Source organism: Rhinolophus sinicus, linkage group LG01 (genome assembly GCF_036562045.2).
Source record: "Rhinolophus sinicus isolate RSC01 linkage group LG01, ASM3656204v1, whole genome shotgun sequence".
In the NCBI taxonomy this organism is placed as follows: Eukaryota; Metazoa; Chordata; class Mammalia; order Chiroptera; family Rhinolophidae; genus Rhinolophus; species Rhinolophus sinicus.
This window is the reverse complement of record NC_133751.1, coordinates 118,970,741-118,992,395: the sequence shown is the minus strand read 5'-3', so window position 1 is coordinate 118,992,395 and position 21,655 is coordinate 118,970,741. Positions and strand designations below refer to the sequence as shown.

Sequence of the window (21,655 nt, the reverse complement as noted above, 5' to 3'; positions counted from 1 at the left end):
CTGCAAGGCTGGGGAGTTTAGATATTCTTGTTGCGACCCCAAATAGTATTGGAGTTTTATATTAAATAAATGAGAGAAAATGGATATGATGTAGGCAGTTAGCAGGTTCTGACTTAATTGTATGATTGTGCAAGTCAATTCACTGCTAAGCCAAGCAGTGTCCTGTGATTAGTCTGCTCTTCCTAGAATGAGTCATTGCATCGTTTAAAAAACATGCTTAGTTTTCTCTCTGTCATTTTTTAGTTTTTGTATTTTCAAATTATTTATGTATTTAATTTAAAGAGTCAAATAGATTTACCTGTATTATAAGGTGTATTACAAAACCGCAGCTGTCTTCTGCCCTTGCCCTTGTTCACTTCCCTAGAAACAGCTCGCTTAATTCTTTTTAGTAGAATCCTTGGTATTGCCCTGTATATCTCTAAATAGCAGGTGTATGTTGCTATTACTTAATTTTTCAGTTTTAGGCATTATCTATTGACTTCCTATTTAAAAAGAGGAGAATTTAGTTATTTTTCACCCTTAACCCCTACTCCTTATCCTATCAATATAATTGACAATATAAAGTTTATGTTACTTTCAATGTGTACATTATTATGGCAATGTAAATATTTACAGTGGAGCCACAGGATGCTATAATTATTTTTTTCTTTTGTGCAAAACTTCTTGGTTTTCATAGTTGGTAATTCCCTCCCTCCCTCTGTTTTTCTCTTTCTCTTTGCTTTGTTTCCTATATAGATTATTAGTTACCCCAAAACTCTTTAATAGTTGTCTGAATCTTATCTTTATATATTCTTCATGTCAGACAGTCTATCAAATTCATCTTCTTAGAGAAATCTTTCTAAGAAGCTTTTGATGTGCTCCTTTTTGAACTATTTCCTCTATACGCTTGGTATATAACTAGACTCACCCATTGCCATCATCCTGTTTTGATAGTTATGTAGCTTATTCACAAAATCCATTTGTTCCCATTATGACAGTCTCTCCTATTCCTCACTATGCCTAGTGTCTCTAGGTTTGAAACCACTTCAGTTTATCTTAGAATACCTCAGGTGAGCTGTATAGTCATTTTTTAAATTTAGTGGAGTGACAGTGGTTAGTAAAATTACATAGGTTTCAAGTACATTTCTATAATACATCATCTCTATATCACATTGTGTTTTAATTCTACTGGAACTGGGAGCTGAGGGATGTAATTCCTCCCTACATGAATTTCCAACCACTTTTCTTCCAAATTTTCACCTCATGCTTTATTCTCACCTTTTCTGATACTTATGCCTCTAGGTTCTGCGCCTTTGTATGTTTTTCACTTGTTTCATGTTGGATCCATCTTTCTCAGGTATTTGGTATTTAGCTCTGCTGTCTCTTCCATATGCTTTCTAGCTTCCAAAATGTGTTCCGATCTCTTTAACTTCTGTCATCTCCCCTTCTCTTTGTCCTATTGGTTTTTAATGCTTACCCCCTCAATATAATGAGCTTTTCAGGAGGGAGCAAAGGTAAACCCATGCTTGTTATCACATTTACAGTAATGTTTAAACATATTTTAAAAACACTCTTTTTTAGAGCAGTTTTAGGTTCACAGCAAAACTGAGCAGAAGGTACAGCGATTTCTCCTGTATCCCCTACGCACACACATCCATCACCTCCCCCGTGGTCAGTATACTGCACCAGAGTGGTACGTATGATGAACCTATATTGACACGTCCTAATCACCCAAAATCCGTAGTTTACATTAGGGTTCATTCTTGGTGGTGTACATTCCATGGGTTTAGACATTGTAAAATGAAATATATCCATCATTATAGTGTCATAGAGTAATTTCTTTGCCCTAAAAGTCTTCTGTGTTCTGCCTATTTACCCCATTCCCCCTCTGCCAATCCCTTAGTTTTCTGGGCTTTCCCTCTTACTCTAATGGTCTCTTGGTCTTTCATTGCCAATCCACAGTCTTAATTATTTTTGCTTTGTAATAAATATTTGTGTTGGGTAGAGTAGATCCTTTTATATTTTTAATACTTGTTATCATTTAAGTTTATGGTCTGTGTAGTTCTATTATTTGAAGTTCTACTGGGGTATAATTCAGCTCTGCGGACTCGTGCTCTTGATTCCTCCTGTTTTATACCGTGTTTCCCCAAAAATAAGACCTGGCTGGACCATCAGCTCTAATGCGTCTTTTGGAGCAAAAATTAATATAAGACCCGGTCTTATGTTATAGTAAAATAAGACCGGATCTTATATTAATTTTTGCTCTAAAAGCTAGGTCTTATTTTTGGGGACACATGGTAATTTGGGGCTGTGACCTTGTCTCCAGGTAAGCGTTAGCTCTGCAGGTCACCTGTCGTCTGGGTTAAGGATGTGTTCCTCGAGAGACGTTTTGGTTTTACCCAGGACTAATTTCTTATCATAACTTTTCACCTTTGGGTTTCTACAGACAGTAGCTAGTATACAAGTCAACCATGTGAGGGCAGCCTTGTGGTTGTGAATTTTTAGGAGAGACTTTTCTTCTTCATCCAGATCCCAGGTGAAGGCAGAAAAACTTTGATCTCATCCTGGGCCGGTGGAAGAATTTGTTTCCCCATACTCTACCTTTCACTAAGGAGATTGCCATCCAGGAGAGTATTAGTTCTGTGTCTCACCTCGTCTGAGCCCAGGGCCTACTCACGGTCTCAGCTGCGTGGCATAAACCCAGACCGCTCGTTCTTTAGCAAGCCCTTCCGGGCGCCTATCGCAGTTCACGCCGGCTTCTTTTAAGTTTCCCGTTTCTTCCTTTCTCCATGCTAAAGATTCCTTTTCAGCTTAGCTATGCAATTAAAAGAATGTTTATGACGTTTTATGCAGCATTTCTAGGGATTTTGTTCCAGAGAGTTTTTAGATGATCAAGTCTGCCATACTGCTAGGATGGGAAGTTGGTGTTTTTAAATAGGCTATGCAAAGCAATGGTGTGTTGTCAGCTTCAATAATTTCCCTTTCAGATGGGAAGACGAAATATAAATAGTCTGCCATTGTTGACAATGGCAAAATAATTCTTTAAGGCAAAGTATTGCATTGTGGCTATGAGCATGGACTCTTGAGCCAGATAATCGGGGGGAGAATGGAAGCCCTGCCACTTACTACCTGTGTGATCTTTAGAAACCCGTGTTCCTCTCTGTGCCTTGGTGATTTCATCTTTAAATAATCTTAACAGTACCTACCTCAGAGGGTTGTTATGGTAATTAAATGTGTCAATACATTACACTTACAACATAGTAAATGTTGGCTATTTTTATTATTGTTAATTTGTTATTTATAACTCTTACTTCTTGAGGCTCTTTCTCTTTATGTGAAAGCTTTTGCCCTGACTTCTATATAGAAAATAATTTAGTTTTTCAACTGCAGAAGCCATGCGTTATATTTGGAGTACTGTATTGTTTCCCCTCCTCCTGTTTTATAAATTAGTTCCAGGCAGAAAAAAAGGAACTGTTGCCACTTCCTTACGCTATTATTAAACTTGACATTTCCCATCAGTAAATAACCTCTTTTCTTATCAAAATCAGTGTTGTTTATGTAGTATCTTAAAGTTTATATTGTCTCCGCTCTCTAAACGCCTAATGAAAATCTATTCCTGTGGTGTAGTTTTCCTCCAGGGAGATAGTCATAGTCCATACTCTCATAGGAGTCTAAAGGGTTTCAATCCCTGGGAACAGGCATTATATGCCCGTGGCCCAAGCGTTAGGGAATTCACTCCTTCCTATGGCCTTTTCAGTCTTTCTTACCTGTTTTCGATTACCTGTTATGTAATCGGTTGATTACGTAATTGTCTCTTTTCTTACATGAATGTATTCCTCCTTTCCATCTTCAAGAGAGCCTCTTTAGAAATGAGGGACTGCAGAGACCGTCTAATCTAGTTGTATTCAGACATTTAAAAATGTGGAATCTTTTTCCCCCCAGTAAAGATACATGCACACATGCACACGTTTACGTGTGTGTGTGTGGGGAGGGTGGATCAGTTACAGTTACTATAGTTGAAGTGGGCAGCCCCAATCTGGCCTCCTTGCACTTTTCTCCCCAGTGCGTCAGCGCAAACCTAAGTACACACACTTAGCCCTGGGCACTGCACAGGTAGTTCTGTACCACGGATCTTGTCTGTCCCATGGGTTACAGAGTTGATGAAACTGGCCTAGGTGGAAACAAGATTCATACAACACTGTGTACCAGCTCACTAGATAAGGACTTGGCCTGACTGTTTGCCATTTCCATTTTACCTTACTACCTTCCACAGTAGTTTTACTGCCATAGGTCTGTAGAGCTGCCTTTTAGTGTCTCCTACAAACTTGTCTGACACATCTGTCCTTATGCTTGGCCTGCCAGCAAGAGTAAGAATCTCAGTTTTGCCTGGCAGTTGTTACTCCTTAAAGTTCTAGTGATAAGCCTAAAGTTCCGTTAGGGACTCTCTTCATCTTTAGAGAAACTATTTCCAGTAAGTTGGTTGCTCTGCAGATGTGCCGTCCCTGTGCTTTAGACATTCTGTTAAATGCCTTTTCTAACTGGTCTTCTTGTGAAATAAGAAAAACTATAGGACCAGAAATGCCTGCAAAGAGACTGAAAGCCGTATAAATTTCGAAATTTCTTCTGTAGGCCATTTTATCATTCACTCATTCACTTTCTCAACTAACCAAATGTGTTTTTTTTTGTTTTTATTTTTTTTTTGTGTGTTTTTAAAAATATTTTATTGGGGAAGGGGAACAGGACTTCATTGGGGAACAGTGTGCACTTCCAGGACTCCTTTCCAAGTCAAGTTGTTGTCCTTTCAATCCTAGCCGTGGAGGGTGCTGTTCAGTTTCAAGTTGTTGTCCTTTCAGTCCTAGCTGCGGAGGGCACAGCTCAATTCCAGGTCCAGTCACCGTTGCTAGCTGCAGGGGGCGCAGACCACCATCCCTTGCGGGACTCGAGGAATCGAACTGGCAACCTTGTGGTTGACAGCCCACGCTCCAACCCACTGAGCCATCCAGGAGGCAGCTCAGCTCAAGGTGCTGTGTTCAATTTTAGTTGCAGGGAGCAGAGCCCACCATCCCTTGCGGGACTCAAGGAGTTGAACCAGCAACCCTATGGCTGAGAGCCCACTGGCCCATGTGGGAATCGAACCGGCAGCCCTCGGAGCCAGGAGCATGGAGCTCCAACCGCCTGAGCCACCGGGCCGGCCCCTAACCAAATGTTTTTTGATTGTCTTCTTCGGCAGTCACTGTTCTACCTGCTCGGGATTTTAGTATTCACGTCAGCGTTTTCCATCAGATGTTTCCTCACTCTTCCTTCTGACCCTGGGCAATCTCATCTGCTTTGTGGCATCAGTATTTTTTTACTCTCTGTGATTGAGGTAGAGTCTCAGTCCCATGAGTCAGGGCTGGGTTGAGGCCTCCAACTTCTTGGCCACCTATCCTGTGATTTACAATCTGTTAACAGGAGCTGTGATGCATGAGAAATGCTGGTGGCCGTGCCCCTTCTGCAGAGACACTGTGCCCCTTAACTGGATGTGAAGGTGGAGAAATCCCCGTCTTCGTCGCACTTGCCTGGAGGAGAGCTTCCATAGTGTTGGCCTGAGAGGGAGCGAGAGGAAGTGGATCGTGATCATGGCTCAAATGCCACACACTTATTGTTCTTACCAAGATTTAAAATTCCTTGAATAAGTGCTGTTTTGTTTATTGTACGCTCTTAAGACAATTTCCTGAAACTAAATTCATGAGTTGCTTTGTTCACTTGTTTTTAAATTATTTTCCCCACAATAGCTGTTTTGCTGGGGAGCAGGTCCATGGAGCTGCTTTCTGGGCACCATCACCTGACTGATTTTAGAGCATTGAACCATCTCTGGAAAATCCCCGCTTAGTCATTGTGTCGAATCCTTTTGAGAGATTGCTCAATTCCATCTGCTAATATTTTGTTGAGGAATTTTGCAACTATGTTCATGAGGGATAAGTGTAGTTTTCTTTCTTTATACTGTCTTTGGCTTTGGTAGCAGGGTGATACAGAGTGAGTTGATTTTCTGGAGGTAGGTTGAGTAGAATTGTTCTTAATTATTATTTAAATGTTTCCTAGAATTTGCAAGAGAAATCGTTGGACCAGGAGATTTCATGTTTTGGGAGGTGTTTTTTTAAAGTATTATTTTATTTTAAAAATAATTCTACAGCTACTCAAAGTATCTATTTCATATCAGGTGAATTCTAGTAGATTCTTCCGTTTTGAGGAATTAGTCTATTTCATCCATGTTGTCAGATTTATTGTGTAGATTTGTTTTCTTCTATTTACCTACCTTATAAATGTTTTTGGAGTATCCAGTGATATCCTCAGTTTTACTTCTGTAATTGGTAATTTGTGTTTCCGCTTCTTTTTTCTCTATTACTCTTGCTAGAAGTTTGTTGATTTTATTGATCTTTTCAAAGAACCAGATTTCCATAGATTTCTGCTCTTACCTGTATTACTCCCTTCTGTCTATTTTACTCTTTCTAGTTTCCTTTAGGAGGGAATTTAGACTTGATTTGAGAGCTTTTCTTTTTCTAATGTAAACATTTAGATCTATAAATTTTCTTTTCAGCACTGCTTTGGCTGTATCCCACAGCCAGATTGTGATATATTGAGTTTCCTTTTTTTTTTTGATCAGTTTATTGTACTGTTTCTCTAAGTCCCTTTTATCCTGTTGATTATTTAGAAACGTGTTCTTTAATTTCCAAGTGTTTAGTTTCTGAATTTTTCTTTTTCTAGTACTGTTTTCTATTTTGATTTCATTGTGGTTATAGAACACAGTCTATGTGATTTCAGTTGTTTCCAATTTGGTAAGGTTTGTTTTATGATCCAGGATGTGGTCTGTCTTTGAATGTTCCATAGACACTTGAAAAGAGTGGGTGTCTGTTGAGTAGAGTATCCTATAAATGACAGTTAGATCCTGTTACTTGACATATTATTGACTTCTGTATTCTTGCTGATTTTCAGTTTAGTATTTCTAGCAATTGTTAAATTTTTGATATTTCTAGTTATCTTTGTGCCTTTTCTATTATCTAATTTACTTCACATTCTATTTTTGTTTCATGTATTTTCCAGGTATGTTCTTTTGTGCATGAACAGTCTGTAATATCCTTTTTCTCCCCCTTGTAAAGTTATTTGTCTACTTTTTAAAATTAATATTTGCATGATATATCTTTTTCTATCCCTTTGCTTTCAACTTACATATACCATCATATTTGAAGTTTCTTTTAGATAATATATAGTTGGGTCATGTTTTTTTTTTTTCTTACTCTGCCAGTTTCTCCCTTTTAATTCATGTATTTAGGCCATTTACTTTCATGTAATTATTTATGCGTTAGAATTTAAGTTTGCCATTTTATTACTTGCTTTCTGTTTATGTGTTCATTTCTGTTCTTTTCCTTCTACATAATAGATTGTGTAAACGTTTTCTAGAATTTCAGTTTTATTTATTTTAGTATTTTTGAGAGTATCTTTTTATATAGCTTTTTTGAGTGGTTGCTCTTGTTACTACATTATATATATATAAATTGTAATAGTACGTTGGCAACCACATTTTACCACTGTGAGTGAATGATAGAAATTTTACCAGTAGGCACTTTTACCTTTTCTTCTTTATAATTGTCTTAATTTTTTCTCTACATAAATCGGGCAGCATAGTAGATAAAGTTAAAATTTTTTGCTTTAATCGTCACACACTTTAATCCTGAAGAGAAGCATAGGCTTTTATATTTTCCGAATTTCTTCCATTCCATTCCTCTATCTTTTCTGTTTTTCCAAGTTTCTTCATCTTATTTCATTTGGTTGGACAACTTTTAGGCATTCTTTCAGTTATGATCTGTTGGTGATATATTCCTTAAATTTTTCTTTTTCTGAGAATGTCGTTATTCACCCTTCATTCCTGTAAAATATTTTCCCTTAATAGAGAATTTTGGGTTGACTGTTCTTTTCTTTCAACACCTGGAATATATTGTACCACTTCCTTCTGGCCTTATGGTTGCAGACGAAAAGTCTGTTCTAATTTGAATTGTCATTCTCTCTAGGTAAATGCCTAATTCTTGTAGTTGCTTTCCTTTTTGTTTTCTGTAGTTTTATTATGATGTGGATTTGTTTGCATTCATTTTGTTTGGGCTTCACTTGGATTCTTGAATTTATGTTTTTGCTTTTTGCCAAATTTGGTAATTTCAGCTAATATTTCCTTAAATCATTTATCATCCTGAAACTCCCTCTCTTCTCTTTTAGGGATTCTAAAGACATGACTGTTGTATCTTTTTTCATGTCCCACAGGTCTCTAAGGGTCTGGTCATTTTCTTTTTTTCAAAATTTCAATCTCTTTAGTAAAGTGTTCATTTTGTTCTTTGATTGTTTCTGAGTTCCTTAAATGACCTGTCTGTGTTTTTTGTATCTTGTTGAGTTTTTTTCAGAGCTGCAATCTTGAATTCTTTGTCATTTAAGTCAGATATTTCCATGTCTTTAAGTTTGTTTTCTGGAGACTTTTCATTTTCTTTCTGAGCTGCCTTGTTACCTTGGTTATTCATAGGAATTAATAAATTATTATTTCTCTTCCTAGACAGCTACAGGAGTGGGTTCTGCAACAGGTAGATAGGAAGAGGTCTTCCTTTTGTCTTCCAGTAGGTTTTGATGGAATGTTTTATTTTCTCTCCCACTGCAGCCTTTTATTCTCTCTCATGCTGTAGTGTTGTATTTTCTCTTGCACTGTTCTGGCTTCTCACACAATTTGGGGGGGGAAGGGCAGTGGTTTCCTGGAAGATAGGATTCTCCTCTGTGAGCAGGTGGCCTGGGTCTCAGGGCACTGCCTCTGTTGGGGTTTATGGAGAGCTTCTGAAGGCCCAAAGCTCTTCCTGCACCAGATTCAGAGCCTATGTGTTTCCAGGGCTCTGTTTACCCCTGCAGGGATCCACCCAGATAGGTGGGGGCACCAGCAAGGTGGATTGTGAGAGGTGGCTCTGAGCAACTACCAGCACAGTTATCTTGCACCTAAAATTCCTTCCCTTTTGCCAGAACTAGTTGAGCTGCGAGTCTGTGGCTGCCGGGCCGCAGTTCTCAGAACTGCAAATATTCTGTTCTTTTGATCTGACACTGCTACTGTTCCGCTTCTAGCACTGGGCAGGTGGGGGTGGGGCAAGCTCTTGGGGGGGGGGGCGGTCGGCTAGGCTCAGTGCCTATGGCTTCTGTTCTCTGCTCGGCAGTGAGGGCTTAAACCACCATTTTCACTCTTCTTCCCTCAGTCTTTTCTCCGTGTTCTCTGCCGTGGGAGAGCCATGTTACATGCTGATATCTCAGGTGGGACTGATTGGGTTCAGCCGTGTTATATGCTGATATCTCAGGTGGGACTGCGGGCCATAAGGGGAGCCCTAGCAGTCAGAATTCTTCCCTCTCTTGCACCTGCGCAGCCTGGTCTCCGCACTTCCTTCTTTCCTCCTCCCCCACTCACCCAATTTGCCCACCTTTAGATGATTTCAACTGCGTTTCTCTTAGTCTTGCCTGTCTGCCGGGCACGGAGTCGTTTGTGGAATTATAGCTCTTCAATTTGCTGTAAATTCCAGGGAATTTTCAAGAGGCTCACCTCACACTGCCATTTCTGTGACATACTCTCATTTTCTTTTTTTTTTAATCTATTTTCTCTGTGATGCTTAGATTGGGTAATTTCTATTGATCTGTCTTGAAATTCATTTATTCTTTTCTTTCTCATCTTCATTCTTCTATTAGTACATCCAGCCAGTTTTTATTTCTATTGCTGTATTTTTTTGTTCTATAATTTCCATTTGGTTCTTTTATATCTTTTATTTCTTTGCAGAAATACTCTGTTTTTTTCAACTTTTTTTAAAAACAGCTTTCATAATGGCTCACTGGAACATTTTTACAATGACTATTTCAAAATCTTTATCAGATAATTCCAACATCTGAGTCATGTCAGTGTTGACATCTTTTGATTGTTTCCTATCATTCTAGTTGAGATTTTCCTGACTATTTGTGTGATGAGTTGTTTTAGGTAGTATCTTGGACATTTTGGGCAATATGAGACTGGACCATATTCAGTCTTCTTTATACCAGAGAGTCACACTGGTAGCATGGGGCCTGGCCTGCTTTTGTGGATTGTGGTTCTAATGACAGTTTGGCTTCCAGAATCTTTATATTAATGTTCTAGTCTACTTTGTGTGTGTGTGTGTGTGTGTGTGTGTGTGTGAGAGAGAGAGAGAGAGAGAGAGAGAGAGAGAGAGAAATCCTGAGACCTAACTGAAAATCATGCATGTATTCCACACTATAGGTGAGTTTTTAAACCTTTTGCTCTTAATTTTGGTCAGTTTCACATGTGGTTCATTATAGTATCTATCTAGGACTTTATTTCAAGGAAACTCAAAACGGCTAAGAGAACTACATGTAGCTAAAACTATAAAACTTTTAGAGGAAAACACATGGGTAATTCTTCATAATCTTGGATTTAGCAATGAATTCTTAGATAGTCACAAGCATCAAAAGAAAAAAATGAATAAATTGGGCTTCACAAAAAATAAAAGCTAGTGTGTATCCAAGTATGTGATCAAAAAAGTGAAAAGACAGCCTACAAAATGGGAGAAAATGTTTGCAAAGTGTGTATATATGCTACAACGTGGATGAATTTTGAAAATTCTACATTAAGTGAAAGAAACCAGACACAAAGGTCACACATTATTTGATTTCATTTATATGAAATACCCAGAATTGGTAAATCCATAGAGACAGAAAGGAGATTAGTGGTTGCCAGGGCCTGGGGTGGGGGATCGGGATGCTGTTTAATAGGTATGGTATTCTTTAGGTGTGATGAAATTGTTTTGGAACTAAATAAACAGATGGTTGGACAATATTTTGAACGTATTAAATTCTACTGAAGTGCACACTTTAAAATGGTTAATTTTATATTATGTGACTTTTACCTCAATAAAAGAAATGGAAAGAAAACTCAAGGAATTCCCTAGCCAAGCTGTCACTTTTTTTTCACCTTTCAGAGTTTGTTTTTAATCTTTTTTTTTTTTTTTTTTTTAAGTTTCACTTAGCTGAAGATATAGGGAGAAATGGGTCTACTGTCTCCTGTCTCTAGAAGAGTACATTAGACTTACCTTAGTAGCTTTTTATAAAGATTAATGCTTGGTCTTCATCCTGGACCAATTTAATGAGAAAGGGAGAAGAATGGGGCAGTGAGTTGCATAAATGTAAAAAATATTCACACGTTATTTGAATGGGAACCACCATTGTGAGGCACTGTTTGAAGCGCATACTTTCCTGCCATTGATGAGTTTTGCAAATAGCCATTTGACTCAGTCTGGCCAATAAGACATAAAGGGAAGCTCTTTGTAAGATAACCATATGGGGAAGGTTGTTCTTTTAAACATTGTCATGTATGGGTATGAATTTTCAAATTGCTGTGACCACCTTGCTTGCAGTCTACAAATATGCCAACAGCAGGAATGCAGATAAGAGAAATGGAAAGAATCCTCATGCTTGATTACATCTCTCATCTGCTGAATTAGCCAGATCTGGAGTCTGTTGTACCTCTGTACTTTCCATTATATGAAAAAATACATGTCCATATTGTTTCAGCTCTGAGTTTTAATTCTAGCTTGTAGCTGGAAGCTACCAAACTGCTACAACTAATGGGAGTAAAAATTCGTGGTAAAACCACTATTTACTAACGTGTTTTCTAATATTTGTTTTATAGAAATAATACTTCAATGAATATGTTGGCATGTAGAGCTATTTCCCCCAATACAGGATTTTATTTTTCACTCAGGTTAGGATGCTAGAAGTAGTCAATATTGTTATTATTCTTGCTTAATATTTCCAAGTTGCTTTCCCAATAGAGTATATGTGTCTACAATATTAACAACAATAAGTATTTTTTATCTTACTCATGGGAATTTTTTTTTGGATTGTCACTATAGTTTTCGACTTTGTTATTTCTTTTACTACTGAACCTGTTTATCATTTCTCCATGTATTTATTTTTCAGTTACATTTTTTTTTTCAGGGAATTATCTTGTCATTCCCTTTATCTTGTCACACCCATAACTTAGTAGTTGTTGAACTTAGGGAAGTTATTGTTACTTTTACTAAAACTAATGTTTGCTAAAAATAAATAATGCCTACATGATAGAATTGGTATGTGGTTAAAATGAGATATTTTTCTAAAGATCTCTGAATACTTTTATAATTAAAATACTAATCCATCAGTTTGCTACAAATAATTTTCACAGTTTTTGTTTCCCTTTTTGTGACTTTATTTTAGACACACAAGTTTTAAATTTTATTTAGTCAAATATGTCACTTTCCAGTCATAATTAAAATGTAAGAATAAACAAGACAAATGATGGGATACTCAAAAAGTGAGAAAATCTGGGGCCGACCCGGTGACTCAGGCGGTTATAGCTCCATGCTCCTAACTCCGAAGGCTGCCAGTTCAATTCCCACATGGGCCAGTGGGCTCTCAACCACAAGGTTGCCAGTTCAATTCCTTGAGTCCTGCAAGGGATGGTGGGCTCCGTCCCCTGCAACTAAGATTGAACATGGCACCTTGAGCTGAGCTGCCTCCCTGATGGCTCAGTTGGTTGGAGCACTGGCTCTCCACTACAAGGTTGCTAGTTCGATTCCTCGACTCCCGCAAGGGATGGTGGGCAGCGCCCCCTGCAACGAAAAATTGAACATGGCACCTTGAGCTGAGCTGCCACTGAGCTCCCAGATGGCTCAGTTGGTTGGAGCGCATCCTCTCAACCACAAGGTTGCCGGTTTCGACTCCCGCAAGGGATGGTGGGCTGCGCCCCCTGCAACTAGCAACGGCAACTGGACCTGGAGCTGAGTGAGCTGCGCTGTCGTGCGGGAGACCCTGCTCGCTGCGCCATTTGTCGTGCGGGGTCTCTGGTCCCGCTCCCCACATAAGAACGCAGGACATGGTGAGGCCAAAAAGGAACACCCACGGAGCCATAGGTAGGGGAGTCATACCACTATGGTCTCACTGGAGGCTGGGCCCACCAGACGCACAACCTGCTGTCCGCCTTTCCGCCAACCGACTGACCGACGACTCTCCTCCACTCTCCTCGACTCTTCCGCTCTTCTCGGCTCTCCTCTTCTGCTCTCTTCAGCTCTGCTCAGCTCCTCGGCAGTCCTCGGCAATCCTTCGTAGCCACAGCAGTTGTACCAGCGTCCAATCGGCTAACCGGCCACAGCCGACGGCTATCCACCACCCGAGCCAGCACCCTTCCACGTGAGGCCGAGAGCCTGTAATCTACTTTCTGGGGCTCTGTCCCCACGTGCGCCCTCCACAACTAAGACTGAAAGGACAACAATTTGAAGCTGAACAGCACCCTCCACAACTAAGATTGAAAGGATAATAACTTGACTTGGAAAAAAGTCCTGGAAGTACACACTGTTCCCCAATAAAGTCCTGTTCCCCTCCCCCCCCCAAAAAAAAATTAAAAATTAAAAAAATTTGAAAGAAAAATGTATACAGGCAGACCTCAGAGATGCTGCAGGTTTAGTTCCAGGCCACTGCAATAAAGTGAGTCATAATCTTTTTGCTGGTGTAGGGTCTTCCCTTCAATTTGTAAAAAACACGACATCTGTGACCACAATAAAGTGAAGCGCAATAAAAAACAAAACAAGACAAATGATACGGATATATACAGGAGTTAATGTGGAAACAATATAAAATTACAAAAATACCATGATAATAACCTAAAAGATTATTAAATAACCGTAAGGTATTTTAAGTCAAAGGTTTTCCTCCTATCTTCATATTCATTGTGTACTCTTTGAATCAGTTTGTCTGAAGTCAGACTTTTTAAAGTACTGTGTAACTTGTGAAGTCTTCTTTCTCAACCAAGTCATTGGTATGGAAACAGTTGCCAGTTTCACAGAACAGGAAAAAAGTCCAAGAGCTTAAAAATCTGAAAGTGTATATCAGTGTTGATTTCCTTTTATTTTTCTTCTAGAAACATGATCAGGGGCAAGTTCTGTTGGATATAGTCTTCAAGCATCTTGATTTGACTGAGCGTGACTATTTTGGTTTACAGTTGGCTGATGATTCCACAGATAACCCAGTAAGTTTAAGCTGTTCATTTTCGTTTTAGTTTTTCTCTCTGTTCGTAATATAAAGTCTTTTCTGATTTATAATGTTCACTGATTTAGTGAGTTTTTAAAAAGTTTTTAATTTGAATGATTAGAGGTAATTCTTTTCTTCCTCATTTTCTTGATGTTTTAATCTGTAAGGTTATTTCCTTAAAGTATTCATAATTACAAGTCAGTCAGTTAAATCTAATGCCTATTAATTTATGTGTCTCAGACAACTAAGAAGTAAATCCAACTCATGTTTCTTGATGTAAAGAAAGAAAGTTGGGTATAAAAATTAAAATATTAACTTCTTTTTAAATGTTTTATATTTTTTAATATTTTATATTTTAAAACATTAACGTATATTGATCTTACATAAATTAGCCTGCATTAAAATAAAATTAGTTTTTTCATGGAATTCATGGAGAGCTGTTTCTAACCAAAATTCTTAATTTGTTAAGTGTAAATTTTCCAAGTAGGAAGATTCAGTGGAAACCTTCCCAAATAAGATAGAGATTAAATTTTAGAGCTTTGCAATTCTTGGGCATTATTACGTTTTTTAGATAGTTATTAATTCCTCAGTAATTTCAATCATGGTACTTTTTATTAGAAAGATCGCATCATAGAAATAGAAGATAGGATGTGATGAATAACAGAATGTTGAAATCTTTGTAAATTTATATGGTTATATACAATGAGGTCTTTTACAAAAGAATATGATAATCCTTTTGATTGGTACAGGAGAAGGACTATTTTGAAGGAAGCATTTTGTATAGTTTAGAAAAATTGAGAGGCTGAAGAAATAGTTCTCTGGATCAGTGCTTTAGAAATCAGTTTGTGAGGTCATGTTGATAGAATGGCTATAGAAAATAGAAATAAATCTTATGAAAAAAATAGGGTTTTTCTCTATCTCTTGCTCTCTTGTCTCTCATGATCAGGATTCTAGGTCTCTGAATGAATGGTTAGTAGCAAGTAAATAAGAAATGTTAAATGTTACTCTTTCTTGGGGTCATTTATTGATTTTTTTTAATTATTAAAAACTATGAGGATGATGTGCATAAAACAAAGCAAGGGCCAGCTAGTCTCAGTAGAAGTAAATTTTTTAGTACTGAACCTAAATATAACAAACTTTCCCCATACTTTGATGCCTTTACCAGATGACTTGAGCTTCTCCAAGGGCCTAGAGGAATAGTGTTGTTCCTTGATAAATAAACACACGTTTAAATGGAAGTGAGTAGAAATGTCAGTAATGCAACCTTTTCCAGAAAGATAAATTGTAAGCTGGGCAAATACCTGAAAGGTGTCTGCTAGACTTCACTATGAGCAACACTGAGGTTAAAAAATAGATAATTCTTAGATTTTCTTGTCAACACTGTAACTATAAGCCTGTCTTTAGATTGATTTTTATTGGAGAAGTCACAGGACAACGAATCTTATGAGAAAGAGACTAGCTACCTACCAGCATATTCACTGCCATGAGTATGAAAAACCATCATTCCTGAGAAAGTATTCTAGCAGGACCAGTATTAAGATCACATGTATTACAAGAGATAAAAATTATGCCACATAAATTTGTATACAAGAAGGCATTTCTGTTCTAAAACAATTACAGCAGAATGAATATGGGGAAGCGCAGATATTTGAGTTGGACTGATCCTTTTGCTGTCTCCTACTTTCTCTTACTTCACCTTACTTTTCTGTCTTGAGCATTCCTTCCCAAATAAATTACATTCCTGGGTCCAAGGATCCATTTCCTAATGATGCAAAATAATTCTTCCCCAAAAAAGAGAATCATAGAATCTTAAAGACCTAAAGATCCAAAGTCTTAGAGATTATCTTGTCTAACACCCTTATTTTTCATGAGACGTTATCCCAGTCCAAGGAGATAAAACCCAAGCTACCTGCTGGCATGAATGAAACTAACTCCCCGTGCAAGTCTTTTCCACAGCACTATCATTTCAGTATTTAAATATTGAGAAGAATCGGTCCAAGGAAGGACCTTTACAGCACATATGTTGTTAGTAGTGTCCTAGTTCTGGCTGTCAGTATGAAATATGTCAAGACTTTGAGGATAAATAATGGAGTAAGGAAAAGAGATGCCATTCTTAAAAAGAGACAGAAGTAAGGAAGTGACATTTATGAAACAGCTATTGTGGACCTGTTAGTAAACCAAATTCTCACAATAATCTCATGAAAGTATCATTAAATTTTTTTTAACTGAGGCCTACAGAACTTATTTAATGACACAGATAATTAAGTAGCTGAGAGAGGATTTGAGTTCATATCTGTCTGACTCAAAACCCTACACTCTTCCTATTGCTTCCCAAGAAATGATGATATCAGTACACAGTACACAGGACTTATAAAAATGAGCATATTGAAAAGAGGCAGTAACCATGCAATAAATTACAGCAGTGATCAAAAGGAATTTGGTAATATTCTAAAAAACTTAACCCTTGTCAACCCTTAGTTGAGAGTTTTTTCATGTTAAAACCTATCTATGTTATATATACACATATGTTATGTAAGTATGTGTGTGTTGCATGTGTATATTACATAGAAGTTTTAGAGGATAAGTACTGATATTTCCTTAGACACATACATTGAAATTAATTTAATTGGACTTACAATTGATAAATTAAAAAAGCAGCTAAGGTTTTATTGTGGTCTTATACAGAACAAAAATAGAATTGTTGACTATTTTTTCTTTAGAATCTTCCTTGGTGATAAGTTCCAGTGCGACAAACAAAGTTACTTAAAGCTGTGACTTCCTGGATTTTCTCTTGCTTTCATTTAAAACCTATTTATCACTTTAGCTCTTACCATAATGTCTTTTATAGTAATAATATTCAGTAAATGTTTATTGAGTAAGCAAAATAATGAATAATGGGGTTATAATTCATTATGTATAATTTCTTTAGTTTTTAGGAAGCACTTAAAGGTAGCTGTTCTTTAGTGGCCTTTAGCAGCATATTTGTCAGAGTCTTAAGATTACATTATTCATGTAAATCTACTTTTTCTTTTTTTGCCCCCAGAGTGAATTGCAGTGCCCTTCAGTGGGATAAAGAGTAGGTTATTGAGTACTATTGACTTGTTTTTCTGCAGTTTCATCCTTCTGGTAGTTTCTGTTGTGGTTATGGTATTTTTTCTGGTTTACAGCTGTTTCCATATCCCCTAACCTGTGGCTTTCAAACTTGAACTTACGTCAGAATCACCTGAAGGCTTCTTAAAGTACAGATTTTTGGGCCCTCTGCCTGGAGTTTCTGGTTCAGAAAGTCTGGTGTGGGGCTCAGCAGTGTGCCTCTCAGGCCAGCCCCCCCACAGTGCGGTGCTGCTAGTCCCAAGATTCGCGCTGGCCAAGTCCCTGCTCTCACCCAACAGGCTGTTAAGTGAGGCTGCGGAAGTAAGAGGTAACTCACAGGGAATAACTCGCTCTGTCCTGTGAAAATTCCTTTTACAGAACTCAAAAGTTCTTGAATTATTTTCTCGGGATTGAGGAAATACAGGAAAACTCCCATAGAAGATGATTCTTATTTCCGCAAGCCATGTTTTAGTACATGATTGCTAAAATGCTTGCTTTTATTTTATCTATTCATTTCATCTGTTTCTACTGTAATACCTTAATTTAGGCTTTTATTACTTATTGTATAAACTAGCTTTCCAAATGTTAGATTTTTACTTTGGGTCTCTTCTAACTCTGTTCCATTTGGGGAGGGAATGTCAAAGGGATTTGGGGTGCAGAGAAGACTTTCAGAGAGAATCAGCATCATGTGCAAAGTTCCAGACTGAGGAGAGAGGAATATCGCATTTGAGGAACTGCAAAAAACATTTCCTATCAGTGAGCAAGAGGAGAAGATGGGTCACAGATGAGGTTTGCGTAGTATGTCAGATCATGAAGTGCCTTTTAAGTTGTAAGGTTATACTTACCTAAGGATTTATTTACACGATAACATGAGACTTTTATTTTTGACATATCACTCTGGTCATGTAGCCAGTGGCAAATAAAGTTGCAAACTAGAGAAAGTTGGGAGATTGTTGCAATGATGAAGTTATTAGTGTTCCTCAACAAAGGTGGTGATGATTTCCTTTCCTGCCACTTACAGGGAAGCCAAAAGTCTGAGGCAGCAGGTTTTCACAGAGAAACAGAGATTTTATTCATCAGGCCAGCCGAATGAGGAGAGGTCCATAGAGGAAGCTCATGTTAGTTTCCCCCAGGAAAGGCTTGGGATCAGTTTTAAGAGATGAGGGTAAGGAGAAATTATACGTATTTATTAATTCTAATTCAGAGGCCTGATTGGGTAGGCTTGGAACTAAGCCATCTAAGGGTAGGGATGTGGAAAGGGCTATAGAGGACGAAGAAATTACATCTGGCTGAGTGTGATTTATCAGTTCTAGGTGTTTCCAAATTTGGCCCCTGCATCAGATCTTATTGACTGATCCCGCGCTTCTCAAAGGGCTGTGTGGTAAAACTAGCATCTCTGCTACTTGGGTTTCATGAATTTTGGTTCTGTGCTTTTGAGGTCAGTTTAGGGTCATGTAGCTGCTAACTACACCTGTTCAAGCCTCTGGGGCCAGTCTGATCCGGTTTGGTCTGGTGATCTCCCAGGAGCTGCCAGGAGACCTGTTGTTACCTCATGAATGACACTTAAAACTGGAAAGAAAGAAACAAACTGTGAGAGTCTGGTTCCAGTGTTAGGGCCTGTTTTCCCTGGGAAAGATCATGATTGGCTGTGGGGGATGAAGAAACGTGGTAAGTGCTGGAGAGGTTCAGGAGACAGTCAACAGAACTTGTTGGTTTGATTAAGGTAGAGTCATTTATAAGGGAAAGAGAAATCAGATTAATATCTCAGAGCCTGTCTTTGGCAACTTGATAGCCAGAAGAACCATACAAATAGTGTTGTTGGTTTTTCTCTTTTTCAGTTACCACTTGTTTATTGCTAGCATATAGAAATACCACTTATTTTGTGTATTGATTTTGTATTATGCAACCTTCCTAAACTTATAAATTCTAGTTAACTTGTAAATTCCATAGGATTTTCTACATAAACTATCATGTAAACATAAGGTAAATTTCATTTATTTTCAAAATTTAATCAACTTTGTGTTCCTGAGCTAAATCCCAGGATATACAATTGATTCTATATTAACTTTGTATCCGCTGACCTTGCTAAATTCACTTATTATACGTCTAGGTATTTTTTGTTTTGTTTTGTTTATTGATCCCTTAGGATTTTCTTTGTAAATCATATCATATGAGAATAGGGACAATTTTTTTTCCTTTGCAGTCTATATTCTTTTTACCCCCCATTATTTTTTTATTAATTATTACATGGCTGAACCAGAACAATGATGAATAGAAGCGATACCTTGCCTTTGGGAGGAATGGAGTCAGTGTTTCATTAAGTCTGCTGTTAGCTGTATGTGGTTTTTCTTTTTTTAATCAGTGTAATTAAGGCATAATTTACATAGAATAAAATTCAACACCCATTCATAATTAAAACTCTAACTGACTTAAAAAGAAATGGATATCCTCACTCTGATAAAGGACCTCTACTGACATATAAAGTAAAAGCACAGTGAGATGTTACCTCACATCCACTAGAATAGTTAAAAGTAAAGTCTCACAATACCACCTGTTGGCAAGGATGCAGCTATGTAGAATTGCTGGTAGGACTTTAAAGGGTTACAACAACTTTGGAAAGTAGTATGGCAGTTTTTATAAAATTCAACATAGATTTACTATATGCCACCTAGCAACCCCACTTTTAGGTATTTATTCAAGAGAAATGAAAACATGTTATAAGAAATCTTATACACAAATAATCATAGTAGCTTTATTTTTAATATAGTAGCCCAAACCCGAATTAGCCTTAATATGCATCAGTAAGTGAATGGATGAAAAATAATTGTTGTAGTTGTATGTAGTGGTACACTGTGTGGTATACTCTATTATTCTATTTATAATAAATTGTAGGATAAGCAAAAATGATACATAGTGACGAAATGCAGGTCACTGGTGGCATGGAGGTTAGGGGGACTGATTGTAGAGGGGCACGGAACATTTTAGGGTGATAGAAATATCTTGATTGTGATGGTGGTGGTGACAACCTGTATATATTTGTCACAACTTAGACTGTATATTGAAAACAAGTGCCATCAATCTAGCTGGTCCCACAGTTCCATATTCTGTTTTGTTTTGTTGGTTCTTTGGCGGTGGGGGGGAGACTTTGAACAGTTATTTCCATTCATTTCTTTAAATTTCCAACTGCTTCTTTTTCGTGGGGCTCTAAGTTCTCTTTGTGCATGAAAAAGTTAATTGTTCGCCAGAGTTGAGGTGGCTTTTATAGTATACAAAGTCAGACAAATAAGTTTATGAACTCATCCTAGAAAAAGTGCTACATCCCTCATTGCTGAATATCACTACGGTCACCTTCAAAGTACTCCCCTTGGGAAGCTATGCAATGACACCAGTGTCTAGTCCATCCTTCAAAGCAATTTTGGAACTCTTTTTCTGGAATGGCCATCAGAGCTGTCGTCGTATTACCCTTGATATCCTAAATGTCATCAAAATATCTTCCTTTCAGTATTTCCTTTATCTTCAGGTAAAGAAAGAAGTCATTGGGGGTCAGATGAGTGAGTAGGGAGTGTGTTCCAATACAGTTATTTGTTTACTGGCTAAAAACTCCCTCACAGACAGTGCCCTGTGAGTTGGTGCATTGTCTTGATGCAAGAGGCACAGATTGTTGGTGAAAAATTCAGGTCGTCTAACTTTTTCACACAGCGTTTTCAGCACTTCCAAGTAGTAAACTTGGTTAACTGTTTGTCCAGTTGGTACAAATTCCTAATGAATAATCCCTCTGATATCAAAAAAGGTTAGCAACATCGTTGCAACAAGTTCACAAACTTAATTGTCAGACCTCGTATACTGATTTTAGAGCTATTCCTTTCTGCTCCTCATCCCCTTACTGGATTTCCTCCTCAGTTTTCTGGGTGCTCTGCCACTCCTCCCTGAGCTTGGTTCACTGACACCTCATGTCAGTAAGTCTGTTTGTCCCCTGCCTTGTGCTGGATTTGAGATTGCTCTCAGGCAAAAAGTACAAATGTGTAAATCTCACTCATTCCAATTTTTCTGTTTTTCAAGAGCAGACTTAGCTCCTATTTCTGCCTGTTTTAGTTGATTTAATGTCCAGTATAATACACACACACACACACACACACACACACACACACACACAATGAATGCCATAAGCAGGTATGAAATTTTAAGGATTTCATAGAAGATCCATTGCTGACAAAGATTGGTGGAAGAATCAGAGGAAACGTCTCCGCCCCCAAACAAAAAATGAATATAGGATAGCACTCCTGCAGAGGCAGGAGTTTTCAGGGTAATGCAGTATAGTTATCAAAATGACTAGCTGAAAAAATATCCGAGGCAACTAGGCTACTTTGCCTTCTTCTTTCCTCTCTTTCTCTAGTTGAATAGAGGGCAGCAGGTACGGTTCCCCTCTGGAATAAGGTTGTTTGCATATTTCAGAGGAAGGTGGAGAGAACTCTTATTTTAAGCAATGTAATTA

The 21,655-nt window shown here is 37.9% G+C and overlaps 1 protein-coding gene across 5 annotated transcripts in view; it reads left to right on the top strand.

Annotated features, from left to right (window-relative positions):
- The window catches only part of PTPN4 (protein tyrosine phosphatase non-receptor type 4), a 174,153-nt gene that overhangs the window by 40,070 nt on the left and 112,428 nt on the right, over nt 1–21,655 (top strand). For all 5 annotated transcript variants that reach the window (XM_074335257.1, XM_074335240.1, XM_074335231.1 and 2 more), the window contains exon 3: nt 13,964–14,071. In XM_074335257.1, the coding sequence (XP_074191358.1) occupies nt 13,964–14,071 (108 nt within the window). The remainder of the gene's footprint in view (nt 1–13,963; nt 14,072–21,655) is intronic.